Here is a 22,391-nt window from a genome sequence, read left to right as displayed (position 1 = left end):
CCCTCACCGCGCATCACACCTTGTCTCCCTGGTACGGCTCCGGCAGCTGCCAGTAGAAGGACTCATGGCCAAGGTGGGCGAAGTTGCTAAAGGAGAGCTGGGCGCCCTCGGGCACAGGTTCCACCGAGAAGCCTCCGGTCAGGCGGCTGTTCCGCTGGGGGTTCACCAGGGCAAAGCCTTGGAAGTCCCCGGGGGCAAAGTGGGTGGAGATCTAGCAGCAGAGAGAGGACAGGGTGTCAGCGTGGGCTCAGGGGTGGGTCATGGGGTGAGGGTTGCTGAGAGCAGGGCTAGGACAGAAATAACAGGGCAATGGGGAGGCCACTGGGGAGAAGAAAGGGGTGCTGGGCTCTGTGCTGACACAAGCAATAACGGGGTCGGGGGGGGTGGGTGCCTTCACAGGCATAGGGGACGCCAGCTTTCTGCCCAGCCCCAGGGGTGACTCGGAGAGGGGCGGCGCACACGCTCTTACCAGGTGGCGGGTGTAGGAGGAGCTGACACACTGCTGGGTGATGCCCATGCAGAAGCAGGGCAGGCAGCCGTCAGGGTTGCTGGCACTCAGGTAAAAGTGGTGGGGCCGGCAGTGACTGCACGTGAGGCCTTCCACCTGGGCCTGGGAGGACGGACAGAAGGGTGGGTGTGGGGCTCGGGCGGATCTCTGGTACCTCCAGCCTCCCAGTCACTTCCCGAAGTTCTGGGGAGCCCCTGCAGCCCCCGTGCCTAGGCCCCGCTCCCGTCAGAGGCTTCCTGATTTCCCACCGGGCTCTGAACAGCGGGGCAGAGATGGGGCCTCGGGATAGGTGGTGGGGGCTCCGGGACGGCCCCAAGGGTACGGTGAGAGGGAATAGCAGGGCAGCCACCATGGCTGTGGTTCGGGGCCTCAGAGGCAGCAGGGGGTTGAGCTAACCTTGCAGTGGCACTGGCCAGCGGCGTCACACTGGCTGCTGACGCTGCCCTGGGGGTCACAGCCACAGCCGATAGGCTCTGGCAGTTGGCCGTCTCCTGAGGTAGAGGGAAGCCAGAGCTGGAAACCCAAACCGCCTCCACGCACCCTCACTTCCACCACCGTCTAGGCGTCTAACTCACCACCCAGGGAGGGAGTATTTATTTCTGACCACCTACCACACGGAGGCGTTATATCCATTCATAGCAGCCCTCTGGAGCCAGTGAGCTTTTTACTACACCCATTGTACAGATAAAGCAGCCGAGGCGCAGGAAGGTAAAGTCACTTGGTGCAGGTCGAAGGAGAACTGAGGCTCTGACCCAGATCCACCCCTGGGGGAGACAGGGGAGCCCAACCCCAAAGGCCTCCCCAACCCTACTCACTTTGGCATGGCTGGCCCTGGCTGGGGTTGCCATAGTAGCCTGGGGCACACCTAGGAAGAAAGCATGGGGTGAAGGGAGGGCAGAGCCACGGAATCCTGGGGAGCCTGCTGTGATCCCAGGACTGCCAGGGGCCCTTGCTGGACTCAGGCTGGAACCAGGCCTCACAGTGTGGGAAGGAATCAATCAGCCTAACTCGCCCATTTTACAGATAGGGAGATGGAGGGAGAAGGGCAGGGACAAGCCTGAGGCCACCGAGCCAGTGAGTGAGCATGATCGGGCCCTGAACCCAGGACCTTTTGCAGGAATGAGGGGTTTTCTGGGAAAGCCCTGGCCTGGCCGGGGTGGGGGTGGGGGCAGAGGCTGGAGGTGAACTGCAGGCTTAGATCTCTGAGGTTTTAGGTTCTCGGGGAGGGGAGCTGATTGTCCTCTGGGGACCTGAGTGAGGGGGAGAGTGGGAGCTTCTGGGGCAGCCCCTCCCGCACGCTCCCCATCTGCCCACCACCTGCCTCACCTCTCACAGTGACGCCCGCTGTGGCCTGGGGAGCACGCGTCACAGGTGGGGTGGCCGTCGGTGTCCAGAAAGCAAGTATGGGTAGCCCTGATGCGGGGGGGGGGGTACAAATTTCTAGTTAGAAGGCCAGCAGCCCTTCCTTTAGGACCAGGGGAGCAGGGAGACAAAGAGTGGGCAAGCGAGCTATGTGCCAGGCCCTGTGCTAAGAGTCTTCATTCAGCTCTCACACGGGTGGCCAAGCTGGGGTGTATCATTATCTCCATTTCACAGATGAGGAAGTTGAGGCCCAGTGACGGAAGCATATCTCACACAAAGTGACACAGGCCCCTGGTGGTGGCGAGGCCAGGATTTAACCACTGCCTCTCAGAAGGGACTGGGACGAAGGGAGTCTGGAAGGGGGCAGGGGATATTTCAGGAAAGGGCAGGTACAGGCAGGGGCTGGACGCACTGGCCACCAGCAGGGGCTCCATAGCATGGGCATGGCTGGCAGTCCTGCGGCGTCCCCCGCTGGGCGTCCCCGTAGTATCCTGGCTGGCACTGCTCACACTGAGGGCCCTCCGTGTGGTGTTGGCAGCCCTGGAGGGGCAGAGCGTAGGTTGAGGCTGGGCCCCTGCAGGCCACAGATCCCTGAGGTCGGAAGGAAGGAGGGCAGGACTCACCTGGCAGGTACCTGTTTCAGGCTCACAGACCTCCGTGTGGCCATGGCAGCTGCAACGCTCACAGGTGCCCAGGTAGAGTCCGCTGGGCATGCGTGTGTAGCCTGTGTCACAGTCCTAGGGGCAAGAAGGTGGCAGTAGGAGGACCCTCCTTGGCAGGGCCCATTCAGGGCAGTGCCCACGGGGTGGCGGGGCTGGTGTGGGCCTGGGGATGACGGCAGAGCTAAAGGGGGAGGAGCCTGGGAAGCACTAAGGAGGTGGCTGGCGCACGGGTGGGCAGGGCTGCAGGCCTCACCTGGCAGGATGGGCCACGGTACCCGGGTGGGCAGGTACACTGCTCCACTTCCAGCGCGGGGTCCTGGCCGGTGTCCTCAGGCACAGCCACGTCCATGCTGATACCAGAGACCCTGGAAATGACAAGACCCACTATGAACAAGCACACGTTCTGGGCCAGGCATCCCTGGAGCTCCACGTGTGATCATGTCGTTAATTCTCCCATCAGCCCTGCTGTGATATTGTGGGGCCCCGTCTGGCTCCCCAGCTGGGGGTCCATCCTCCAGCTGCTGTAAGGGCCGAGGCGAATGCCTTACACCTGCAACTTTCTCTCCGGGGACTGAGCTTTCCTTTCCTGGGCAGAACATACCACCCTGCTCACCCTGGGGGTGACAAGGACAGGGTGACCGAGCATACAAAAGCCCCTTTGCTCTAAAGCAGAGCCCCCTGTGGGGTGAGGCTGAGGCTTGTCTTTATCTGAGACTGCTTCCTTGTCTGGCCACTTCCCCTTCCTTCGTCCGTCTGTCCTTCCCTCCCCCTCCCTCCCACGTTCTCACTGTGAGTGGTGTGCTGCCGCAATCCTCATCTCAGCTTTGCTTCTAGGGAGCCCGACCAAACAGAGGCCCCATGATCTTGATTTTACAGATGGGGAAAATGAGGCACCAAAGACCACACAGCCTGCATGTGGGAGAGCTGGCAGTCTGGCCACACCACATCGCACTGCTTAGACTGGAACCGCTGGCCCCAGCCCCTCTGTCCTCCCGCCCTGGCCCCAGACACCTGCTCTCGGCTGGCCGCTGGCTGAAGGACGCCTGGATCAGGAGGGTGTCGATGCCCGCCAGGGCCATCAGCAGGTGCTCCCGTGTGGCCGGCTGCCCATCAGGCCGTTGCCATGCTTGCTGCCAAGGAGAGGACACATGTGCTGTAAGCCCTGACGTCCTGAAATACTGACACCCCTGAGTGAGACAGGCAGGGCGCCCACCCCTCCCCAGCAAGGCTCCGGGGCGTGTTGCTCACCTCCCGGAAGGGCACGGTGAAGGTGCTGGGCTGGCCGGGGCTGGGCTCCTGGGAAGTGTGATGCTCCAAGACGATGCCATTGCCCTGCAGTACAACCAGGGGCTGCCCGTGCAGGGGCGTGGAGCCAGGCTGGGGCCTCTGGGTCACTGTGAAGCGCAGCTCTCCTCCATAGGAGGTCACCTGGGACACAGGGTAGACATGCTCAGCTGAGGCCCCGCATCCAGCCATGCCCCTGCGCCAGCCACATCTTCCACCTTTTCTCCGAAGGCACCGTAATACTCTTGCTTCCCGGCCTTTGCCTGTGCTGTGTCTGCTGCCCAGAATGCCTTTTCTCCCGCCAGCCCCTGCCCACCTTGTCCCCACGAAAGCGTGAGGGGAGGCTCCAGAAGTAGGGTCCGGTCAGGAGGCTGTGGAAGGAAGAGAAGACCAGCTCCCCAGGCAGGGGTGATGAGATGCCCTCGCTGGTGGTGTGGGTGCCTGCGGCGTTGGTCAGACTGAACTGCCCGGGCTCCTCAGAAGCCCCCTGCACCTGTGAGAGGGAGAGAGACCGGCACGGTGGCTGGGGGCTGGGACCGGCTCATGGTCCACCCTGGGGCTCGGGGATCCCAGTTGTCTCCCCTCCCACCCACGTGGGTACCTGGGCACGTCTCCAGGAGGAGCTGGTACACTGGCGACTGACGCCCATGCAGAAGCACTTGAGGCAGCCATCAGGGTTACGAGTGCTCAGGTGGAAAGAGCCGGCGACACACTCATTGCACAGACGCCCCACCACGTTGTTCTGCAGGCACAGAGCTGGGAGCTGCAGGATGGCCCACGGGAGGGGCTGCCTGGAGCTTCCAGCTTAATCTGCCCACATTCTAGATGGGGACCCAAGGTCAGGAAAGCCACGGAAAGAGCACTTGTAAGCAGGGCTGCCACCATGGGAACAATTCCCAATTAATGGGAGCTTATGCAACCTATCTTTTTTCCCTTTTCTCTTTGGTTGGTGGGAGGCTCAGAAACACATGTAGATCTGAAATACAGTGGGACGCCTGGGTGGCTCAGTGGTTGAGCATCTGCCTTTAGCTCAGGACATGATTCTGGGGTCCTAGGATCGAGTCCCACATCGGGCTCCCTGCAGGAAGCCTGTATGTGTCTCTGCCTCTCTCTCTGTATCTCTTATGAATAAGTAAATAAATAAAATCTTTAAAAAAAAAAGATCTGAAGTAAAGCAACTCGGTTAAAAGTTGCTGCTACTCTTTATGGAGTGTTTCACGCACTGTGCTGGCTACTGTTCATCCATCAGTCTCATTTAAGTCTTCTCAGTACTTTGAGAAGTATATGACACCTCCATGCTTCACATGAGAAAACGGAGGCTCAGGGATGGGAAATGATTTACACCAGGTCCCTCAGCTCACTAACCCACTTTGGGATTTAAGATGAGGAGTGCTTAACTCCAAAATCTGTCCAGTTCTTTTTTCCATTGACACCTGATTCTCCCACTCTTAATGCAAATCATGTCCCGCCTCTGGGCCTCCGTTGCTCAACTGTAAATTGGGGCTGCTAATACCCATATGGTCACGTCAGTGTGAGAATATAAAAAGCAAAGGTACAACAACACAGATACAACAGTCACGCTAAGAATGACTGGCAAAGGATCCAGGACTTCAACCCAGGTTACCTGACTCCCCAGCTGAGGCTCCTTCCTGAGGGCAGGCCACCTCGGTGAGGGTAAGACAAGCTGGCCAGGCCCCGCAGCCTCTGGCTAGGCCACCACCCACCAGCCAAGGAGCCATGGAGAAGGTGGAGCCTCCTTCCTCCCTCTCTCAGCTGTGCCCACTGGAGGCCCCTGGGTGGTGGGGGGAGGGCATGCATACCTTACACTGGCAGGCCTCCCCAGAGGTCCCCACACTGCCTCGCTCGTCACAGCGCACAATCTCCTGGTCTGAAAGCACAAAGTGGGTGTTGGCAAGGCAGGTGGGAATGGGATGAACCCAGTCTGGCCAGACAGGTGGCAGGATGGGATGGCTCCCCAAGGAATGAGGGGCTGGGGCTGGTCTCCAGGACTGGGGCCCAGTGGGCAGCCCAGGAAGGTGCTGAGGGACGGTGGCTGTGATACTCACTGGTGGGTTTGCACTTCCCGCCTGGCTGGATGGGGTTGCCCTCGTATCCAGGGGCACAGCTGGTGGAGAGAGGGAGGGTCGTCAGCAGTGCTTCCATGTCCCCACCCAGGACAGCACCTGCTTCCCCCAGTCCCCGCTGGCTCTCCCTCACCTCTCACAGCGGCGGCCTGTGTAGCCTGGGGCACACGCATCACATGTGGCCTGGCCATCCGTGTCCAGGAAGCAGGTGTCTGAGAATCTGTGGGTATCAAGTGGCAGGACATGGGGCAGGGCTGCAATGAGGGGCCAGGCCAGGGCTTACATTCCCACCTTGGGAAATGACTGTTGCCTACATGGCACAGTTTGCCATGAGACATGATGCCGTTTCTTTGCTCACCTCTTCCTTTTTTGTTTTTAAGATTAAAAAAAATTTTTTTAATTTTATTTATTCATTCATGAGAGACACACAGAGAGAGGCAGAGATATAGGCAGAGGGAGAAGCAGGCTCCCTGCAGGGAGTCAAATGCAGGACTCGATCCTGGAACCCTGGGATCACGCCCTGGGCCGAAGGCAGATGCTCAGCCGCTGAGCCACCCAGGTGTCCCAAGATTTTTAAAATTTTTAAGTAATCTCTCCAGCCCAATATGGGGCTCGAATGTACAACCCTGAGATCAAGAGTTGCATGCTCTACTGACTGAGCCAGCCAGGCACCCCTGCTCACCTATTCTTGCTCTGCAGCCTCATAGCAACGCTAGAAAGACAGATGGGCCCATTATATGGGGAGGGAAGCTGAGGCCCAGAGAGGTCAAGAGGCACAGGACAATTTAGTGACCAGGTTAGGATTTGAACCTACGTCTCCCACCTCCCTGCCCAGAGTATACCCTAGCCGCTGTACGACCCGCTCCCCCCAGCATATCCCCGCCTCCCCAACCCCGAGCTGGGTCTGACCTGCGGGAGGCATCAATGTATGGGCAAGGGCAGGGCCGGCAGGCAGTGGCTGTGGCCTTTGTGGCGTCCCCGAAGAAGCCAGCCTTGCATTTGTTGCACTGTGGCCCTTCTGTGTTGTGCTGGCAATTCTGGGGGGAAGGGGAAGGGGAAGGAGTGGTTCAGGTCCCACAGAGCAGTCCCTCTGCCCCCAGTGTAGAGCCACACTGGATTCTGAGGGTGGCCCTTTGAGGCTGGCCCAGCCTCCTCCATCATGCTGGAACTACTCCCTAGCTCTGCAGACAGGGGAGCATCCAGCTGCATCTGGATGGAGAATTCATCACCTCACACGGGCAGCCTGTTCCACAGAAGGCTCTAAATGCCTGCCTTACACTGACCTAAGCCTGCCTCCCTCTTCTAACCTGTACCCATTGGCCATTTCAGCCCTCCGGAATCGGTTTCTTCCCACCCTATGCAGCTCTTGAGGAACTGAAGATAGTAGTTTGCCCTGCTGGAGCCTTGTCTTCTGTCAACTTCATGATCCCAGCGCCCTCTACTATTCCTTAGAGAGATGATTTCCAGGCTTCTTCCCCTTGGGGCCGCCTTGCTAAGGACCATCCTTAACACAGTACTCTCCAGGACTGTTCTGGCCAGGGTGGAAGAGAGCAGGACCTTCACCTCCCTTATCTGGACGCTCTATCTCTGTTAATGCATCCAGAGGTCATGATAGTTTATCCAGCAGCCATGACAGTCATTCTAGAGGCTCATGCTAAGCTTATGGGCACCAAGAGGCTTCAGCCTGGGTTTCCCACCCTGTCTGTGCCCTCTACTCCAGTCCAAGTGCCAACTGGCACTACTCACCAGGCAGTGGCCATACACAGGGTCACAAGAGCTGGCGTGCCCATTACAGTTGCAGCCCGAGCAGGTGCCCAGGTAGGGCCCGCCAGGCACCCGGGTGAAATGGGCATCACAGCTCTCACAGGATAAGCCGGCATAGCCAATGGGGCATCTGTGGAGGCAGGATGAAGACAGTGGTTACAGGAACCGTGAGCCTTGCTGTTTCTCCCCTCACCTTGCTGGGGACCCTGTGGTTCCGTCAGGCACCTGCACTCCTCCACACTGTGGGCCCGACCGTGGCTGGTGGCGTGGGTGACGGTGGTGTCCATGGCAATGTCGCTCAGGCCCACGCTGGCCATCTTGGCATTGTACACGGTTTGGATGAGCACGGCCTCCAGGCTCTGCAGCACCTGCAACATCTCAGCCCGCTGTACCGGCCGGCCAGACTCGTGGACCCAGTGCTCCTGGATACGAACAGAGGTGTGTGGAGGCGTCACGCCTTAGCACCTGCCCAGACCATAGCCCCTTCCCCCCACAGCCCAGAGAGCCCAGGCACCACCTACCTCAGAGAACTGAATCTGGCGCTGGTTCAGAGTGCCGGGCTGTGTGGGCACGTGCCCTCGGGAGAGAAGGCGAAACCCGGCGCCCACAAGAACCACATCCGGCCGCTGCACTGGCTCCAGCATGCCACGTGCCAGCTCATAGCGCACCTTGTAGCGCAGGAAGCCGCCGTAGGAATCCACCTGGCCGAGACAAGGCAGATCAGGGCAGGGAAGCTGGGGCACACCCCATGCCTGCTCTGTGTCCACTTGGCCCTTCTCCGTCTTCCCTGTGTGCCTGGCACTCATGGCATGCCTGGCACAGGGCAGGGCCCAGGGAAGCAGAAATGGGTGGGACCTGGCTCTGCCTTTGGGGTACTCGGTCCAATGGGTAGTAGAATAAAAGGTGCCCAGGGAGGCCAGAGGAGGGGCACTGACCCCATCCCAGGTGTGGGGGAATGGTCCAGGAACCCTTCCTTTTTTTTTTTTTTTTTTTTTTTTTTATGATAGTCACACACAGAGAGAGAGAGAGGCAGAGACACAGGCAGAGGGAGAAGCAGGCTCCATGCACCGGGAGCCCGACGTGGGATTCGATCCTGGGTCTCCAGGATCGCGCCCTGGGCCAAAGGCAGGCGCCAAACCGCTGCGCCACCCAGGGTTCCCCAGGAACCCTTCCTAAAGGCGGAGTCCGCATTCCTTCTAACCTGAGGGTGGTGGCCAGGCATCCCGAATGAATGAGCCACTGCCCACCTTTCCCCCAGAGCTGAGTCTGTCCTGCTGCCTACCAGCTCCAGAGGGAGCGGAGCCCAGGGAGGTTCTGGGCATGTGAGGGGGGCTTGGCTCCTTCCCCACCCAGAGCAGCAGGCTGGTCGCTCACCTTATTGCCCAGGAACTGCTCGGGCAGAACCCAGAAAGAGTCATGCACCAGGAAGCGTCGAGACAGGTCGACCAGCTGGAACTCCTGCAGAGCAGGGTCGATCAGCAGCTGGGTGGAGGAGAGGGGTGGCATGCCGGGCTGCGCGGGCATCGTCACATTCACCCCTGCGGACAGCAAGAGGGAGGGATGAGCGCCACAGCACGAGCGGGCCGTTGACACCCACCTTGAGAGGTGGTCATCCAGAAAGACAGGAAAGTTCTGGGAGAAATATGATTGATTAAAGATTCTATTTATTTATTCAAGAGGGACACACAGAGAGAGCCAGAGACACAGGCAGAGGGAGAAGCAGGCTCCCTGCAGGGACCCTGATGCGGGACTTGATCCCAGGCCTCTAGGATCACGCCCCAGGCCAAAGGCAGGCGCTAAACCACTGAGTCACCCAGAGATCCCAAGAAATCTGATTTAAAGAGAACTTTAGTGTTTCCCACCCCCACCCCCACCCCTGCCAAAAAAAAAAAGCAGTGTTTTCCTTTCCTACGGTTTTGGAGCAGCATTTCCCAAAGCACACTCTGGGGAAAGTCAGTGCTGAAGAATGACAGCTGGGAACCATTTGGGAACCACAGGGTCAAAAGAAAGGTCAAGGGGATGCTTTGTAGCAGGACTTCTCAGAGCCTTTTGTTGGAGGACAGCTCCATGGACTGTCAGGGTTGGAACGGCCCTCAGGGGGCGGTAGAGAGCTGCCCAGGGCTCAAGAACAGAGGCCAAGTCCTGGTTCTACCACCCTTCAGCTGTGTGAGTCTGAACAAAGGCCTCAGTTTCTTTATCTGCAAAATGGAAGTAATACTGGCTTGCTTCAGTTTATTGCGAAGATAAAATGAGCAAATTGATATGAAGTGCTTCAAACAGAGTGTGACACAAAAGGAGTGTTCAAAAACAGCTGTCATGATGAGGGTCATCTAGCCCAACCGCCCCCACACCCCCATGAGTGTGCACATGTGCACTCACGCGTGTGCACACACACACACATACACACACACACAGAGGACTTCTCTCTACAGCATGCTTCCAGGTCTCTAGGGCAGCACTAACCATCTAAGAAAATGTTTGTGAGGATGGACATGTCCTATACTTGCCTCTCCAATACGGTAGCCACTAGCCATATGTGGCTACCGGGTGCTCAAAATGTGGCTAGTGCAGCTGAGAAAGTGAATTAATTAAATTTTAAAAAGATTAATTAATTAATTAATTTGAGAGAGGGAGGGAAAGCCCGTGTGCATGGTGGGGAGGGGCAGGTGGAGAGGGAGAGAGAGAATCCAAACAGACTCCCTGCTGGGCATGGGGCCCGACATGGGGCTCGATCTCACAACCCTAGATCATGACCTGAGCCAAAACCAAGAGTCAGACACGTAACCACTTAACCGACTGAGCCACCCAGGGGTGCGAGTTAATTAATTTTAATTTAAATACCCACGTGTTGCTAGTGACTGCCACACTGAAAAAGCTCTAAGGGATGAGAGGCTCCTTACCTCCAAAGGCAGTCCCTTCCAACCCTGGACAGATTTGTCTCTTAGAAATTCCTTCCTTGTGCTAAGTCTACATCTGTGTGGTAACAGCTTCTCCCCTTCATCATAAATGTAAGCCCTGTAACCATGGAAGAGTCACACCCTCATCTGCAGGATGACCATACATAGCCCCCAAGCCTGGGTCACGCTCCCCCAGGCCTGCCCTCCTCCCTTCCTTCCAGGATGTTTTTGGGTCCCCTGTGTCCTAGTCACCATCCATGTCCAGGCCACCTGCTCAGCCTGGAATCCCTGCCTACCCTGAACCCTGATCGTTCTGACTCCGATTAGACAGGCCTGGGTTCCAGCTCTAAACAGCCTCTGCAGGGATGCCCCACAGTCTCTCGGAGGGCCTCAGGGTCCTCCTCTTAAAGGAGTAAAACCAACCCCAACCCTGCAAGGACCACCAGCTGCACGATGGCTGTGTGTTGGGCCACAGTGCTGAGAGTTTACTATGGAGGCAGCCGAGTCCCTTCCTTGCATCCTTTGTGATGCAGGAAGTGAGATGGGGTGCAGCTTGAAGAGAGGCGGGAAACAGGAGCTGGGACTCGAACCCAGATCGGTGTCATGCCTGGGCCCCTGCCCTTCTGTCTTTCAGAGCCAGAGAGAACGGAGGTTTGAGGAAAGAGGCCTAGAGAAGCGAAGAGCCCCATAGACGGTAACTGGTGTAGCTGGAGGTCAGCCCCAGGCTAAGAAGATGCCAGAGCCTGGCTCTGGGGACACGGGCACCTCTCAGTCTCTTCGGGATGAGGATAATGAGGATGATGGCAAGGACACCAGGGGATGTATACTGGGCACCTACCATGGGCTGAGCACTATTCTGAGTGTTAACCCTTAAAGTCCCTACAACAACGTGGGAGGTAGTTCTTCTTTTATCCCCATTTAGTAGATGAGAAAAAGGAGACACAAGGCAGTAACTTGACCAAAGGCACACAGGCAGTAAGGGAGCATCGTGATTTACACCAGGAATCTGACTCAGAGGCACCCGGGTGGCTCAGGGGTTGAGCATCTGCCTTTGGGCTCAGGTCGTGATCCCGGGGTCGTGGGATCAAATCTTGCATCAGACTCCCCGCAGGGAGCCTGCTTCTCCCTCTGCCTGTGTCTCTGCCTCTCTGTGTCTCTCATGAATAAATAAGTAAAATCCTTAAAAAAAAAAGGAATCTGGCTCCAGAGCCCATTCTCTTTGTAACCCAAGCAGGCAGACATCAAGTCTGGATTTGGTTTTTCCTAAAATGTTTGTTTCCCCCTGAAATGCTATTCCTACACGGCTCAGCCTTTCTTCAGCAACCCTATGGCCATCCTTGAACCTGACCCCATCCACCCCACGCATACTGCTCTCCCTTATCTGTCCCCTCCCTGAGCCCACTGGAACCTGGTTACCACCCCGCAATGCCACCCCACACCCCCGCTCACCATGGCGCCTGCCCAACTGTCCACCCATCAACGCACCCTTGAAGTCATCGGGCTGGTCAAAGCGCAGCCGGATCTGGTCTCGGAAGCGGCGGCTGCTCTGGCACACGTTGGTGACCCCAAAGCAGAAGCAGGGCAGGCAGGAGGCGCTGTGCTCCAGGTAGAAGTGCCCATCGGGGCAGGGCCCTGCCGGGTGGCACAGGAGTATGCAGCCGGTCACCAGCAGGCAGCCTTGGCTCCACCACACGCCCAGGACCCATGTCTCCACCGGCCATACCTCGCTTTGGAATGAGCTCCAGGACACCGTCAGGAATGCCGAACACCATGCCCCGGGCATTCATGGCCTCACAGGTGTAGGCACCCTGGTCTGCCTCCTTCACGTCACGGATGGTCAGTGTGCCACGGCCCCCTTCGCTGGTCACTGTCACCCTGGAGAGCCCCGAGACAGAGGCAGGATCAGGTCGGGGCCACTGGCCCAGTGTCCCCCATACCCTAGGCCCTGCCCAGGCTTAGAACCATACCTGGGATGAGAGGGGATGTGGCCCCAGTTAAGCCTCCAGTTGATGATGGGGGTGGGGACGCCAATGGCCACACAGGTGAAGGTCACTGTCTGACCCCGGGAAACCTGGATGGACTCCTGGGGAGGGGTCACCACCTGGGGGGGCACTGGGGAGACCAGAGCAGGAGTGAGGGGTGTGAAGGGCAAAGGGAAGAGGGGCAGATGAGGGGAGCAGGACTAAGACTCTGGACAGGGGGACTGGAACCCACCCCGGGCCCAGGGCCCACAGCTTGCAGCCCCCCAACCCCAGCCCCTACTCACTGCAGCCAAATTCATCACTGCGGTCGGGACAGTCACTCTCCTCGTCACAGTGGAAGCTGGCCGGGATGCACGTGTTCGTGGAGACACAGCGGAACTGCGTGGGCCCGCACACATCCTCGGGGCGCTTGGCAGCTGGGGGACAGAGCCAGGCGGTGTGGGCAGCAGACACTGCCCTCAAGGAGGACCACCCAACTCCCAGGACACACAGCTGCCCTGATGAGACCCACCCACTGTCGCCACAACACTGCCCACTGTCACAGCCGGCCACCGAATGGCTCATCACATTACCCCGTGCCCCCCTCACTCCACCTGCATTCCCTAAAACAGAGGTATACCCGGCACATCATGGTCACCAAGGTCTACCCGCACTCGGCACCCTCAGAAACACAAGACCTTTGTCAAAGGCACAGGCCAAGTGGCCGGTATCCCTAGACACCAGGTAATGCCTGGTGCAGTTCTCTCTACCAGGAAGGCCTTGCAGGGGGCCTGTACCCCTCTGACTGGCCCAGGGGTGGCACCCGACCCGAGGCTACCACCAGTGGACTACCCAGAGGCAGTCTGGCACCAGGGCTGGGCCCCAGCTGGGCATCTCTAGGAGGTGATGACTGGCATTCCTCCTTGGGGAGATGGACTTTGAGACAGACACACGGACAAGGCCAGAGAAGGCCGAGCCTGAGGGGAGGCGACACACCCACAGGGAAGGAAGTGAGAGAGGCCAGGAGGCAGCCATCTATTGACCAGCTTGGGGCTTCTGGCCCAACACTCTATGAGTTCCCAAGGCCACTCAGCTTTCACATTCTCCGTCCTGCTCTGCCATCAATGACTTGGTCTCCTTTGCCTTTTCCCCAGCTGAGAACGGTTTTTCAACTAAAGCCCTAAATTACTCCTCTTCCCCAAGGGGATGTCTCATCAGGCAAGCTCAGCCAGAGGAAGGACAACCTAAAACCCTCGTCAGTTTGTGGCATGCTGTCGCTTCCCTCCAGCACCAATAGGGGACAGGGAAGGTGGAGGAAAGAGGGGAGGAGCTGGACTCGAGGACAGAAGGAAGGCCACCATGTACCCAGACATGGGACCCGGGATTGCAGAGAAATAGTTTGAAGATCATCCTCAATCTCAGACTAATGATCCCCAGGGTTCCCCTATGGGACAGGACACTCAAGATGCTACGCAATAGGGTGTCTGGCTCTCCGGCCTCACCCATTTAACTGTCAGAACGTCCTTAACGCTGGTTGAATGGATGGATGCCAGCTGGGCGGATGGGCAACAACCAGACGGTTGGTCAGACAGATGGATAGGAGAAAGGAAGGATGTGGGGTGGACGGGTGGACAGATGGAGGAAGAGCTGTGTGGACAGACAGCGGACGGACGGAGAGTTGGGTGAATGGATGGACGGACAGGTGAGCAATGGGGGACGGAATGGGGAGATGAGAAGAGCTGGGCAGATGCACGTGCAGAAACCTCAGAGCTAGCTCTACGTGAAGAAGCCCTACGCCCGCCGGGGAGAGGCTCTGACTCCCCCATCCGCCAGGAGTCACTTCACTAGCGGACACAGTGGTATCAAGCCCTCTCGGCTTGTCTGACCTTTACTTGAGCGTAAATAACAAAGAGAATGTTATCAATGGTGACAAAGTACAGAAAAGAAAAAGGAGACATTAGCCACGGGCAGTCTGGCCACACTGATTTCTGCAAAGTTTAGCTCAGAGCCAAGAGCCCTCACTGCTGGGGTGAGAGAGCGGGGGTGGGGGGAACCTTCTAGTCTGTCCCCAGGGCCTCTGAACTCAGCCAGGGAGTGCAGACAGTCCCAGGGGCAGGGCCGGGGCAGGGGGGCTGGGTCCGGGGGGGGCCCCCCGGCTCACTCACGGCAGTCCACCTCGTCGGTGCGGTCCTCACAGTCAAAGTCCCCATCACAGTGCCACAGCTTGAGGGCGCAGTGCCCGTTTCCACAGGGGAACTCATTGGGTTCACAGGGTGGGGTGGGGCCTAGGGGACGAGGCCAGGTTCAGCCAGCGGTCCTCCGCCCACCCCCTGGACGGCACCCCTGCCCTCTGCCCCCCTCCACCCCTGGCCAGCACCCCTGCCCTGCCAGTCCTCACCGCAGTCCAGCTCATCGCTGCCATCCTTACAGTCCTCCTGCCCATCACAGATGTAGTCTTTGGGGATGCAGTGTCCGCTGTGGCAGGTGGCCTCGTGAGGCCCACAGGGCAAAGGCCTGCTTGGACTGGGGAGCAGAAGCTGGGGAGTGGGGCTGCCTGGGAGCTGCCTTGTGGTGGTTGCCTCCGGCTGGGGCTCTACAGGTGGTGGTGGTGTCTCCACCAGGGCGGGGGGTATGGAGCTGAGCTCTGGGACTGGCTCCTCTGTGGACAGAGCCCCCCTGGTGTCAGCACAGGGTGGCAGTGTGTGGCTCCTCACCCCCCTGCTCTGCAGGCCCTCCCCATCCCTCCCTGCCACACACGGTGCCCCCACCCTTCCCATATCCCTGCCCACCTGCCTCAGAGCCCCCCCACCTGCACCAGACCCTCACGCTCCCAGTTGGCTTGGAGGCCTCGTGCACCCTGGCCCTGCTTGGTGTCTGCAGGGCCACTTGTAGCCCTGGATGACAGCCCCTCACCACAGTTGAGCTCGTCAGACATGTCCCTGCAGTCAGGCCTCCGGTCACAGCGATACTCCAGGGCCACGCACTCGTTGTGGCTGTGGCAGGCAAACTCGGCCTCGGTGCAGACTCTTGCGAACTGGGGCACTGTGGGGGTTGGAGGGGGTCAGAGGGGCAGGGGGCAGGGGGCGGACGGTGCGGGTGGTACGGGCAGTGTGTGGCTGGGAGCAGGCTCTGGTGCCCCGTGTCCGGCTTTCCAGCAGATTTCAGCGAGGCAAAGAAGCACACAGTGGACACATCACAGCACACATGGGACATGGGACATGTGGCGGTGGCCTCACCCATCCCTTCCGCAAACCCCACACACCGTTAACAAGCCACACGCGTGCAACCACCACATCACACACGTGCAGGCCACAGCCTGGCCCAGTGAGGATGAGGGAAAAGCAGAAGGGGCGGCTCGGCTCGAGCTCTGCCCAGCCATCTTGCCCTCATCCTTCCTTCTCCTCCATCCACGAACTTGTCCAGGTACCTGGCTGGGCCTAGCTCTGGCTTACACTCTCACCTGGTGTCACTGCGGCCGCCACGGCGGCCGGAGGGGGCGGGGGTGTCTGTGCTGGAAAGGAAGGTGTGATCAGCACCGTCCCCCTGGGACCTGGGAGCCGGGGGCTGCAAGGCTGAGCCAGGCCCATCCCACCATCCCTAGCCAGGAAGGCTCCCTAAAGGGTGGGGAGAAGAGAGCTGGGCCCCCAGCAATCTTCAGATCTGAGGCTGGGGAATGCCAAAAAGAACAAATGATCTTCAGGTGCATTCACTGGGTTTTTATGTGCAGAATGAGAGAGATGATAACTTCACTGTTTTTTTGTTTTGTTTTGTTTTGTTTTTGTTTTTTTTTTCTGATTGGGCTACACCATGGTAGGGAAAGAGTCTGCTCAGTTCTGGGTTCCCCCAAGTCAGGGACTGTGATGTGCTGGAGCTTTCCCAGAGGGAGAGACTGAGATGGAGTCGGGCCTGAGAAGTGGAGCCTGTGGGGGAGTGAACAGAGCCTGTCTGGTCTGGGAGTCAAAGCAGGAGACGGGGTGCCAGGCCTTCGTCTCTGATAGCTGTGTGACTGCGGGCCAGTTTCTTGATGTCTCTGAGCCTGAGTTTCTCATCTCATCTCATCACAGGTTCTGGCAGGACTGGCACAGACTTGGGGTTTGGTGTAAGTTCTGGCTTTTCCAGAACTGGAAAATTGTGTGAATTGGGACAAGCCACTTGTCCTTCCTGGGCCTCAGTCCCCTCATCTCTGCAACGGGAAGAATATCTACTTCATAGGGATGATGAAGGCTGAATGGGAGGCTGGATATAAGGCCCCCACTGAGTGCCTAGCATACGGTCAGCAGTCAGTAAACATTTGTTGGTTATTATCAAATGTAAGAGTGTTTGGATCTGAAAGTATTAGATGCAGAAAGGAATTATCACCTATTGTCAGTGTATAGAGGTCCAGAGAGAAAGAACAGAAATTGTGTCTAATTTGGCTCATGATAGAGGAAACAGATTACACTCAACCCAAGCCAGGACTGCATAGAGACCCATGGAGCAGACTCATGGAGTAGTGAGCCCCCCGCCCCTAGTGGTGTACAGGCCCCAAGCCAGAAGAGCCCATGGTGGGGATGGACACTGGAAGGGGACCCGTATGAGTCTGAGAAACGAGGAAGCGCCCCAGGCCCCAGGATGGGCTCACCTGTGCCCAGGCGACGGAACTGGAATCCCTGGGGAGAGGTGATGTAGGAGGCCACGGAGCCGCTGGAAATGACTGTGTGCAGCACCTCCTGAATCTGAGCCCCGTCCGCGTTCCCCTCAGAGCCCACATCCAGCTCCACAAAGACCCAGCCGTCCAGCTCCCTAGGGATGGGGATGGGGCAGGAGAGCAGGGTGAGGTAGATGCCTGCAGCCTCGGCTCCTCCCTCGTCCCCAGCCTGAAGCTCAGGCCTGATCTCCTCCTTCCCTGTTCCTGGAAAGCCTGGACCCGAGCGGGGCTGTTTAAAGTCTAATTGTCCTCCCAAATTCCTGAACTTCCACTCCATGTGTCCCTCTCTTACTTCCCCTCCTTGTCACCTCCCTCCACAGCATCCCCCACCCCTGTCCCTCACCGGCCCCCAGGGGACCCTTCTCACTTGATGAACACCACACTGACAACCTGGTCTCCGGGAATCTTCAAGTACTCCGACTCGAGCTGGAGAGCGACACAGCCCCATCAGCCTCCAGATACCTTCACCTCACCCCAGTCCCGGCCCCCATGCTCGGGGATCCCAAGTCCCTTCACCTCACCGTGTCTACCACAGCCTCGGACACCTCCCGGAACTCCTCGGAGCCTGCATCCTCCAGCTGAGGACTGTAGTGGATGGAGCGAGTGAAGTTTACCAGGGCCCGGAAATAAACTGCAGAGAAGAGTGGGGTGTCACCGTGAGGGGTCCAGCCTGGTATGCGGTGGCTTCAGGCAGCTGGGCCAGTGGGTGGACATTCAGGGATGGTCTCTAGCGGCCTCTTGCCCAGGTTGACACCTGTGTGTCCACAGCCATGCCCAGCACTGCCCGTATGAGCACTTGTCGCGGCAGCCCTGGCAGACCTGCCCAGGATCAAAGCTGAGGCTCCCCACCCTTGAGTGAGGACCTTCAACCAACAGGGAAGTACCCTGAACCAGAAACTACGCGATGATGCAGAAGAGACCCCCAGTGGCACGGAGGAAGCTGGACAAGAAAGGTCGGCTTCCAGAAGAGGCTGGCCTGCAATAGGGATCTTCCACAAATGACCGAGCCATGCCTCCCTCCTCTTCCCTGGCTGGTTCTAGTCATCCCTCAAGGCTCGGCTCAGCCATCACCTCCTCCGAGCAGACCACTTGAACTTCCCTCCTTCCTCAACCCTGCCTGGGCTAGAGACCCCTCCTCTGGATCCTCCAGCCCCCAGGCTTCTTCCCTCATCAGAGCACCTCCCACCCTGCACTGCATAGATCCCGCCTGGTTATACAGATTCTGGTGAAAACCATGGGTTCTGAGGTCAGCCACACCACAGGCACTGACCTCACCTCTCTGAGCTTCGGTTTTCTTCTCAGTCAAATGAGGATATTAATTACATTTACCACACTGGGCAGCTACATGGAACAAATGACACCGCGCCTGCATGCACCATCTCCCCGTGCACTTAGAGATGCGGCACCTGGCACAGAGCAAGTGCTAGAGAATCAGACGCTGGTGTCACCTTTCTCTTCTGCGAGACTGTAAACCTGATGAGAGCAGCTCTGGTCCTCATTCACCCTACATCCCAGAGGTAGTGTAGTGCTTGGCCAGGTTGGTGTCTAATAAGTGACGGCTGAATGAATTCATACCAGATCGGTGTGAGCGTATACATACAACTGATTCTATATAAGATGTTTTATACACATTAAATCTCATAAGGTTCATGAGTTCATATAGCAGTTATAAATTCGAGTCGATATGAGCTGCAAATGAGTCATACACATACACATGCACGCACAAGCGCACACATACAGGGCTTAGAACCTGGGCTAAGAACCTGGGCCTGGCATGGAGTAGATGCTGAATCAACGTGTATCCTATGCTTACGGAATACACAGACTAGTATGTACGTGTGCATGTCCATCCAGATAGACACACGCACAGTTTCTTGAGCACCTATTATATGCAAGATTTTTTATGCATTAAATCTTATTCAGGGCACCTGGGTGGCTCAGTGGCTGAGCGTCTGCCTTTGGCTCAGGTGGTGATTCCGGGGTCCTGGAATCGAGTCCCACTGCTTGTTTCTCTGCCTCTCTCTGTGTGTCTCTCCTGAATAAATAAATAAAATCTTGAAAAAATCTTACAATATTCATGAATTTAGGTGTAAATTATCAACGCCAAGTTAATGAGTTACAAATGTCTAAATATGTGTAAGTGCTTAGAACAGGGCCTGGCACATAGTAGGTGCCATAAACATGAGCTTTCACTATATGAGAAGCAGTGTAGCTTAGTGGTTAAAAGCTTAGTTACTAGAGTAAAATCCCTACTTCTAGCCCTGTGACCTCATGCGAGGTACTCAACCTCCCTGAGCCTCGGTGTCAAATGGGGATAATAGCAGTGCCCACCCCAGAGGGTTCTCTTAAGGACTGAATAAGTTAGGAAATGTAAAGTACTTATAACAGGGCCAAGTGCATACTAGGGGCGGCCTGGGTTAGCTTTAGTGATTGTCTCTGGTCTTTACAACTTTTGATATTTCATTCATTCATTCATGAGAGACACAGAGAGAGGGAGAGGCAGAGACACCGGCGGAGTGAGGAGCAGGCTCCATGCAGGGAGCCCAACGCTGGACTCGATCCCAGGTCTCCAGGATCACGCCCTGGGCCGAAGGTGCCGTTAAACCGCTGAGCCACCCGGGCTGCCCTAACAAGTCTATATTGAGGGCCTACTACATTCTAGGTGGTGTTCTCAGGGCAGAGAATATGGCAATGAACTGTCCCATTCCTGTCCCCACAGAGATCACTTTCTAGTGGGGAGCAAGGAAATAAATGAACGAGGAATACATGGACCAGGGGGAGAGAGCCAGGGCTGCGGGAGAGGCCTGCTGGGGTAGGGGTAGGTTGCTCTTCCCCAGGGTGGCCAGGGAAGGACTCTCCTCAAATGGGATCCTCAAAGGAAGAGAGTGAGCCATGGAGAAGCATCTGGAAAAAGAGCATCTTCTGGACAGAGGGAACAGCAGCTGCAAAGTCCCTGAGGCAGAAGCGGGCTCAGAGAGGTGACCAATGACAGGGTGAGGCTGGTAAAGCAGGGAGCGGTACCGGCTGGGCCGGACTACAAAGCCAGTCCCCCTTCCACTTCATTCTGGCAGGCCCGCAGGTGCACACGCCCCCGAGCAAGGACCCTCTCCCTCTGTGGCTTGGGCTAAGCAAGCCCTGGGGTGTCAGGATGGGGCAGGAGTGGACTCCTACATTGAGAGAGGGTGCTTGTGACGGCAGCGCTGCCTGGGCTGGAACACAGGGACAGTGCTGGGCTGGGCTCCTGGGTGCCGGGTGGGTGGGGCTCTGTGGGCTGGAGCGTGGAGACCGTGAGCTCGGCCACAGAGGCCCCTTGTGAGCAGGCACAGAGGCCCATTGAGAGTCCCCCACCCCAGCCCCTGGCCTCAGCCCCATGGCCCAGCGCGGGCGAGGAGGCCGGGCCTCTGCCCAGGAATGTGCCCACTCCTGGGGGAGGGGGCTGGGGCTCCACAAAGCCCCTTTCTCCTAGGCCCTGGGAAGGGCTCGGACCCTGCAGCCTGACCCTACCCCGGCCTTCTCCCAGACCCAGGGTAGGTCAGGGCGAGCACCCTCCCTCTTCTACCCTGAACTGTCTCCCTGCGGCCAGTGTCTGAGGCTTAAGGCAGAAGGTAAAGCCCTATCTATTCCAAGAACCAGCCCCTGGGGCGGAGGGTACTGCAAGTGAGTGAAGCTCCCCAGGGTGGGTGTGCTCTCTGGGTGCCTACCCTGGCCAGTCCTCTCCCTGCTGGCCCTCATCTTGACCCCATCCAGACAGCTCACTTGAAGCCAGAGGCTGGAGGGACAGGAGGCCAGAGCTGTCTGCGCCCAGGTGGGTGTGGGAAACACACACCTGACTCTGCCCGGCCCTGGAGCAGAGCAGACCATCCCACCAACTCCCTGCTCAACAGAACTCCTCCGCCCCACACCCATGCCCCTCAAGCCCCAGCTCCAGGACCCCCTGGGTTCCTTGGGTGGGCCCAGCATCAGCCAGTCCTGAGGTGGGTACAAGTCACCTGCAGCCTCTAGGGCCTTGTTCCCTGAGGGATTGTTGTACTCATCCCTGAAGTGGGGGGACACTCAGGGTCCTGGCCCACTGTGTGTAGACTTGGATACCCAGATGGAGCCTGGCTGTGTCCTGGGCAGGGGCCGGCAGGGCCCCCAGACTCAAAAAGAAAGTGCCACAGAGCCTTGCGTGTGACAAAGTATAGGCTGGGGAGAAAGGGGAGAGGGAGAAAGGACAGGCAGGGAGAGCAGGGAGAGGGAAGTGGGAGGGAGACAGAGGGAGCCCCCCACCTAGGCCGCTTGGCCTCACTTACTGGGAGGAGACTCCTCACCAGCCACAGGACGGTAGCCCAGGGCCTGCAGGGTAGAGCCACAGAGAGAGTGGCCAGGAGGAACAGCAAGGGACGTAGAGGGTCCCCCAAGCAAGAGACGCAGAGATGAGACAAAGGAGAGAGACCTGGACCAAGGCAGGGGAGGAGGAGGAGGGGAGCATGAGAGACTAGACAGCTATCAGAGCAGGCCAGGCAAGAGATGCAAAGAAATTGGGCGAAAGGAGGTGGGTAGGGGTCCCAGAGATGGAGAGTCAGAGCCAAGGGCTGTCCATCAGGTTGGGGTATCTACACACAAAAGGCAGGGTAGTGGGACTGGGCTGGGGTGGAGGCTATAGGAGCCACAGCCCTGCCCGAGGAGAGGGTGGCACCGTCTCAGCGCCTGGACACTCCAGGGTGTGGGCCGCATCTCCGTCAGGATGGCCCTTGCTGGCCAGCACAGAGAGGGCACAGCTATGGGGCAAGACTGAAGTGGGCACACCAACACTCCGCATGCCTCCAGGCCTCAGCCTCGGCCCAGCTGCCTGGACCTGCCCCAAGGGCGGCAGGTGGGTGCCAGGGTCGGGCCTGGAAGGTCTGAGACTCCGTGTCTTCCCACGGATAGGCTCCACTCACAAGCACAGGCTTCTGCCCTGCCAGCAGGCCCTGCCCAGCTGCTGCTCCCCATTCCCCGCCCTCCCCTCCTTTGCCCCTCCTGCCCTCACAGCTGCATCTCACGGGGGAGGTGGGCTGGCAAAGACTCCTCAGAGAGGGCCGGCTGCCACGGTAGACAGCCTCAGAGGAAAGGCCATAGACATTTCCAAATGGACAGTATGGACTGGACCAGGGCCTCAGCAGGAGGCAGCTCTCCCACCCTCCCCCCTGCCCCACCCCTG

The 22,391-nt window shown here is 58.2% G+C and overlaps 1 protein-coding gene across 6 annotated transcripts in view; it reads right to left on the bottom strand.

Annotated features, from left to right (window-relative positions):
* Positions 1–22,391, bottom strand: part of HSPG2 (heparan sulfate proteoglycan 2) — a 99,271-nt gene that overhangs the window by 41,455 nt on the left and 35,425 nt on the right. For 5 of the 6 annotated variants that reach the window (XM_049106034.1, XM_025447974.3, XM_025447976.3 and 2 more), the window contains exons 4-33: positions 17,731–17,840; positions 17,577–17,635; positions 17,144–17,304; positions 15,436–15,564; positions 14,921–15,181; positions 14,688–14,807; positions 12,828–12,959; positions 12,529–12,673; positions 12,285–12,436; positions 12,047–12,193; positions 9,039–9,202; positions 8,186–8,365; positions 7,890–8,086; positions 7,647–7,794; positions 6,810–6,937; positions 6,034–6,120; positions 5,883–5,941; positions 5,637–5,704; positions 4,418–4,558; positions 4,133–4,309; positions 3,781–3,960; positions 3,544–3,662; positions 2,786–2,897; positions 2,494–2,607; positions 2,283–2,410; positions 1,835–1,921; positions 1,324–1,373; positions 905–999; positions 470–610; positions 20–211 (exon numbers count right to left, since the gene is read on the bottom strand). In XM_049106034.1, coding sequence (XP_048961991.1) covers positions 20–211; positions 470–610; positions 905–999; positions 1,324–1,373; positions 1,835–1,921; positions 2,283–2,410; positions 2,494–2,607; positions 2,786–2,897; positions 3,544–3,662; positions 3,781–3,960; positions 4,133–4,309; positions 4,418–4,558; positions 5,637–5,704; positions 5,883–5,941; positions 6,034–6,120; positions 6,810–6,937; positions 7,647–7,794; positions 7,890–8,086; positions 8,186–8,365; positions 9,039–9,202; positions 12,047–12,193; positions 12,285–12,436; positions 12,529–12,673; positions 12,828–12,959; positions 14,688–14,807; positions 14,921–15,181; positions 15,436–15,564; positions 17,144–17,304; positions 17,577–17,635; positions 17,731–17,840 — 3,983 coding nt within the window. Of the gene's footprint in view, positions 1–19; positions 212–469; positions 611–904; positions 1,000–1,323; positions 1,374–1,834; positions 1,922–2,282; positions 2,411–2,493; positions 2,608–2,785; positions 2,898–3,543; positions 3,663–3,780; positions 3,961–4,132; positions 4,310–4,417; positions 4,580–5,636; positions 5,705–5,882; positions 5,942–6,033; positions 6,121–6,809; positions 6,938–7,646; positions 7,795–7,889; positions 8,087–8,185; positions 8,366–9,038; positions 9,203–12,046; positions 12,194–12,284; positions 12,437–12,528; positions 12,674–12,827; positions 12,960–14,687; positions 14,808–14,920; positions 15,182–15,435; positions 15,565–17,143; positions 17,305–17,576; positions 17,636–17,730; positions 17,841–22,391 lie in introns of all 6 variants that reach the window. The other variant, XM_025447973.3, reaches the window with a different exon arrangement.

This window comes from Canis lupus, chromosome 2, assembly GCF_003254725.2.
Source record: "Canis lupus dingo isolate Sandy chromosome 2, ASM325472v2, whole genome shotgun sequence".
Lineage (NCBI taxonomy): Eukaryota > Metazoa > Chordata > Mammalia > Carnivora > Canidae > Canis > Canis lupus.
The sequence above is the reverse complement of the archived record's forward strand: the minus strand, read 5'-3'. Positions and strand labels throughout refer to the sequence as shown.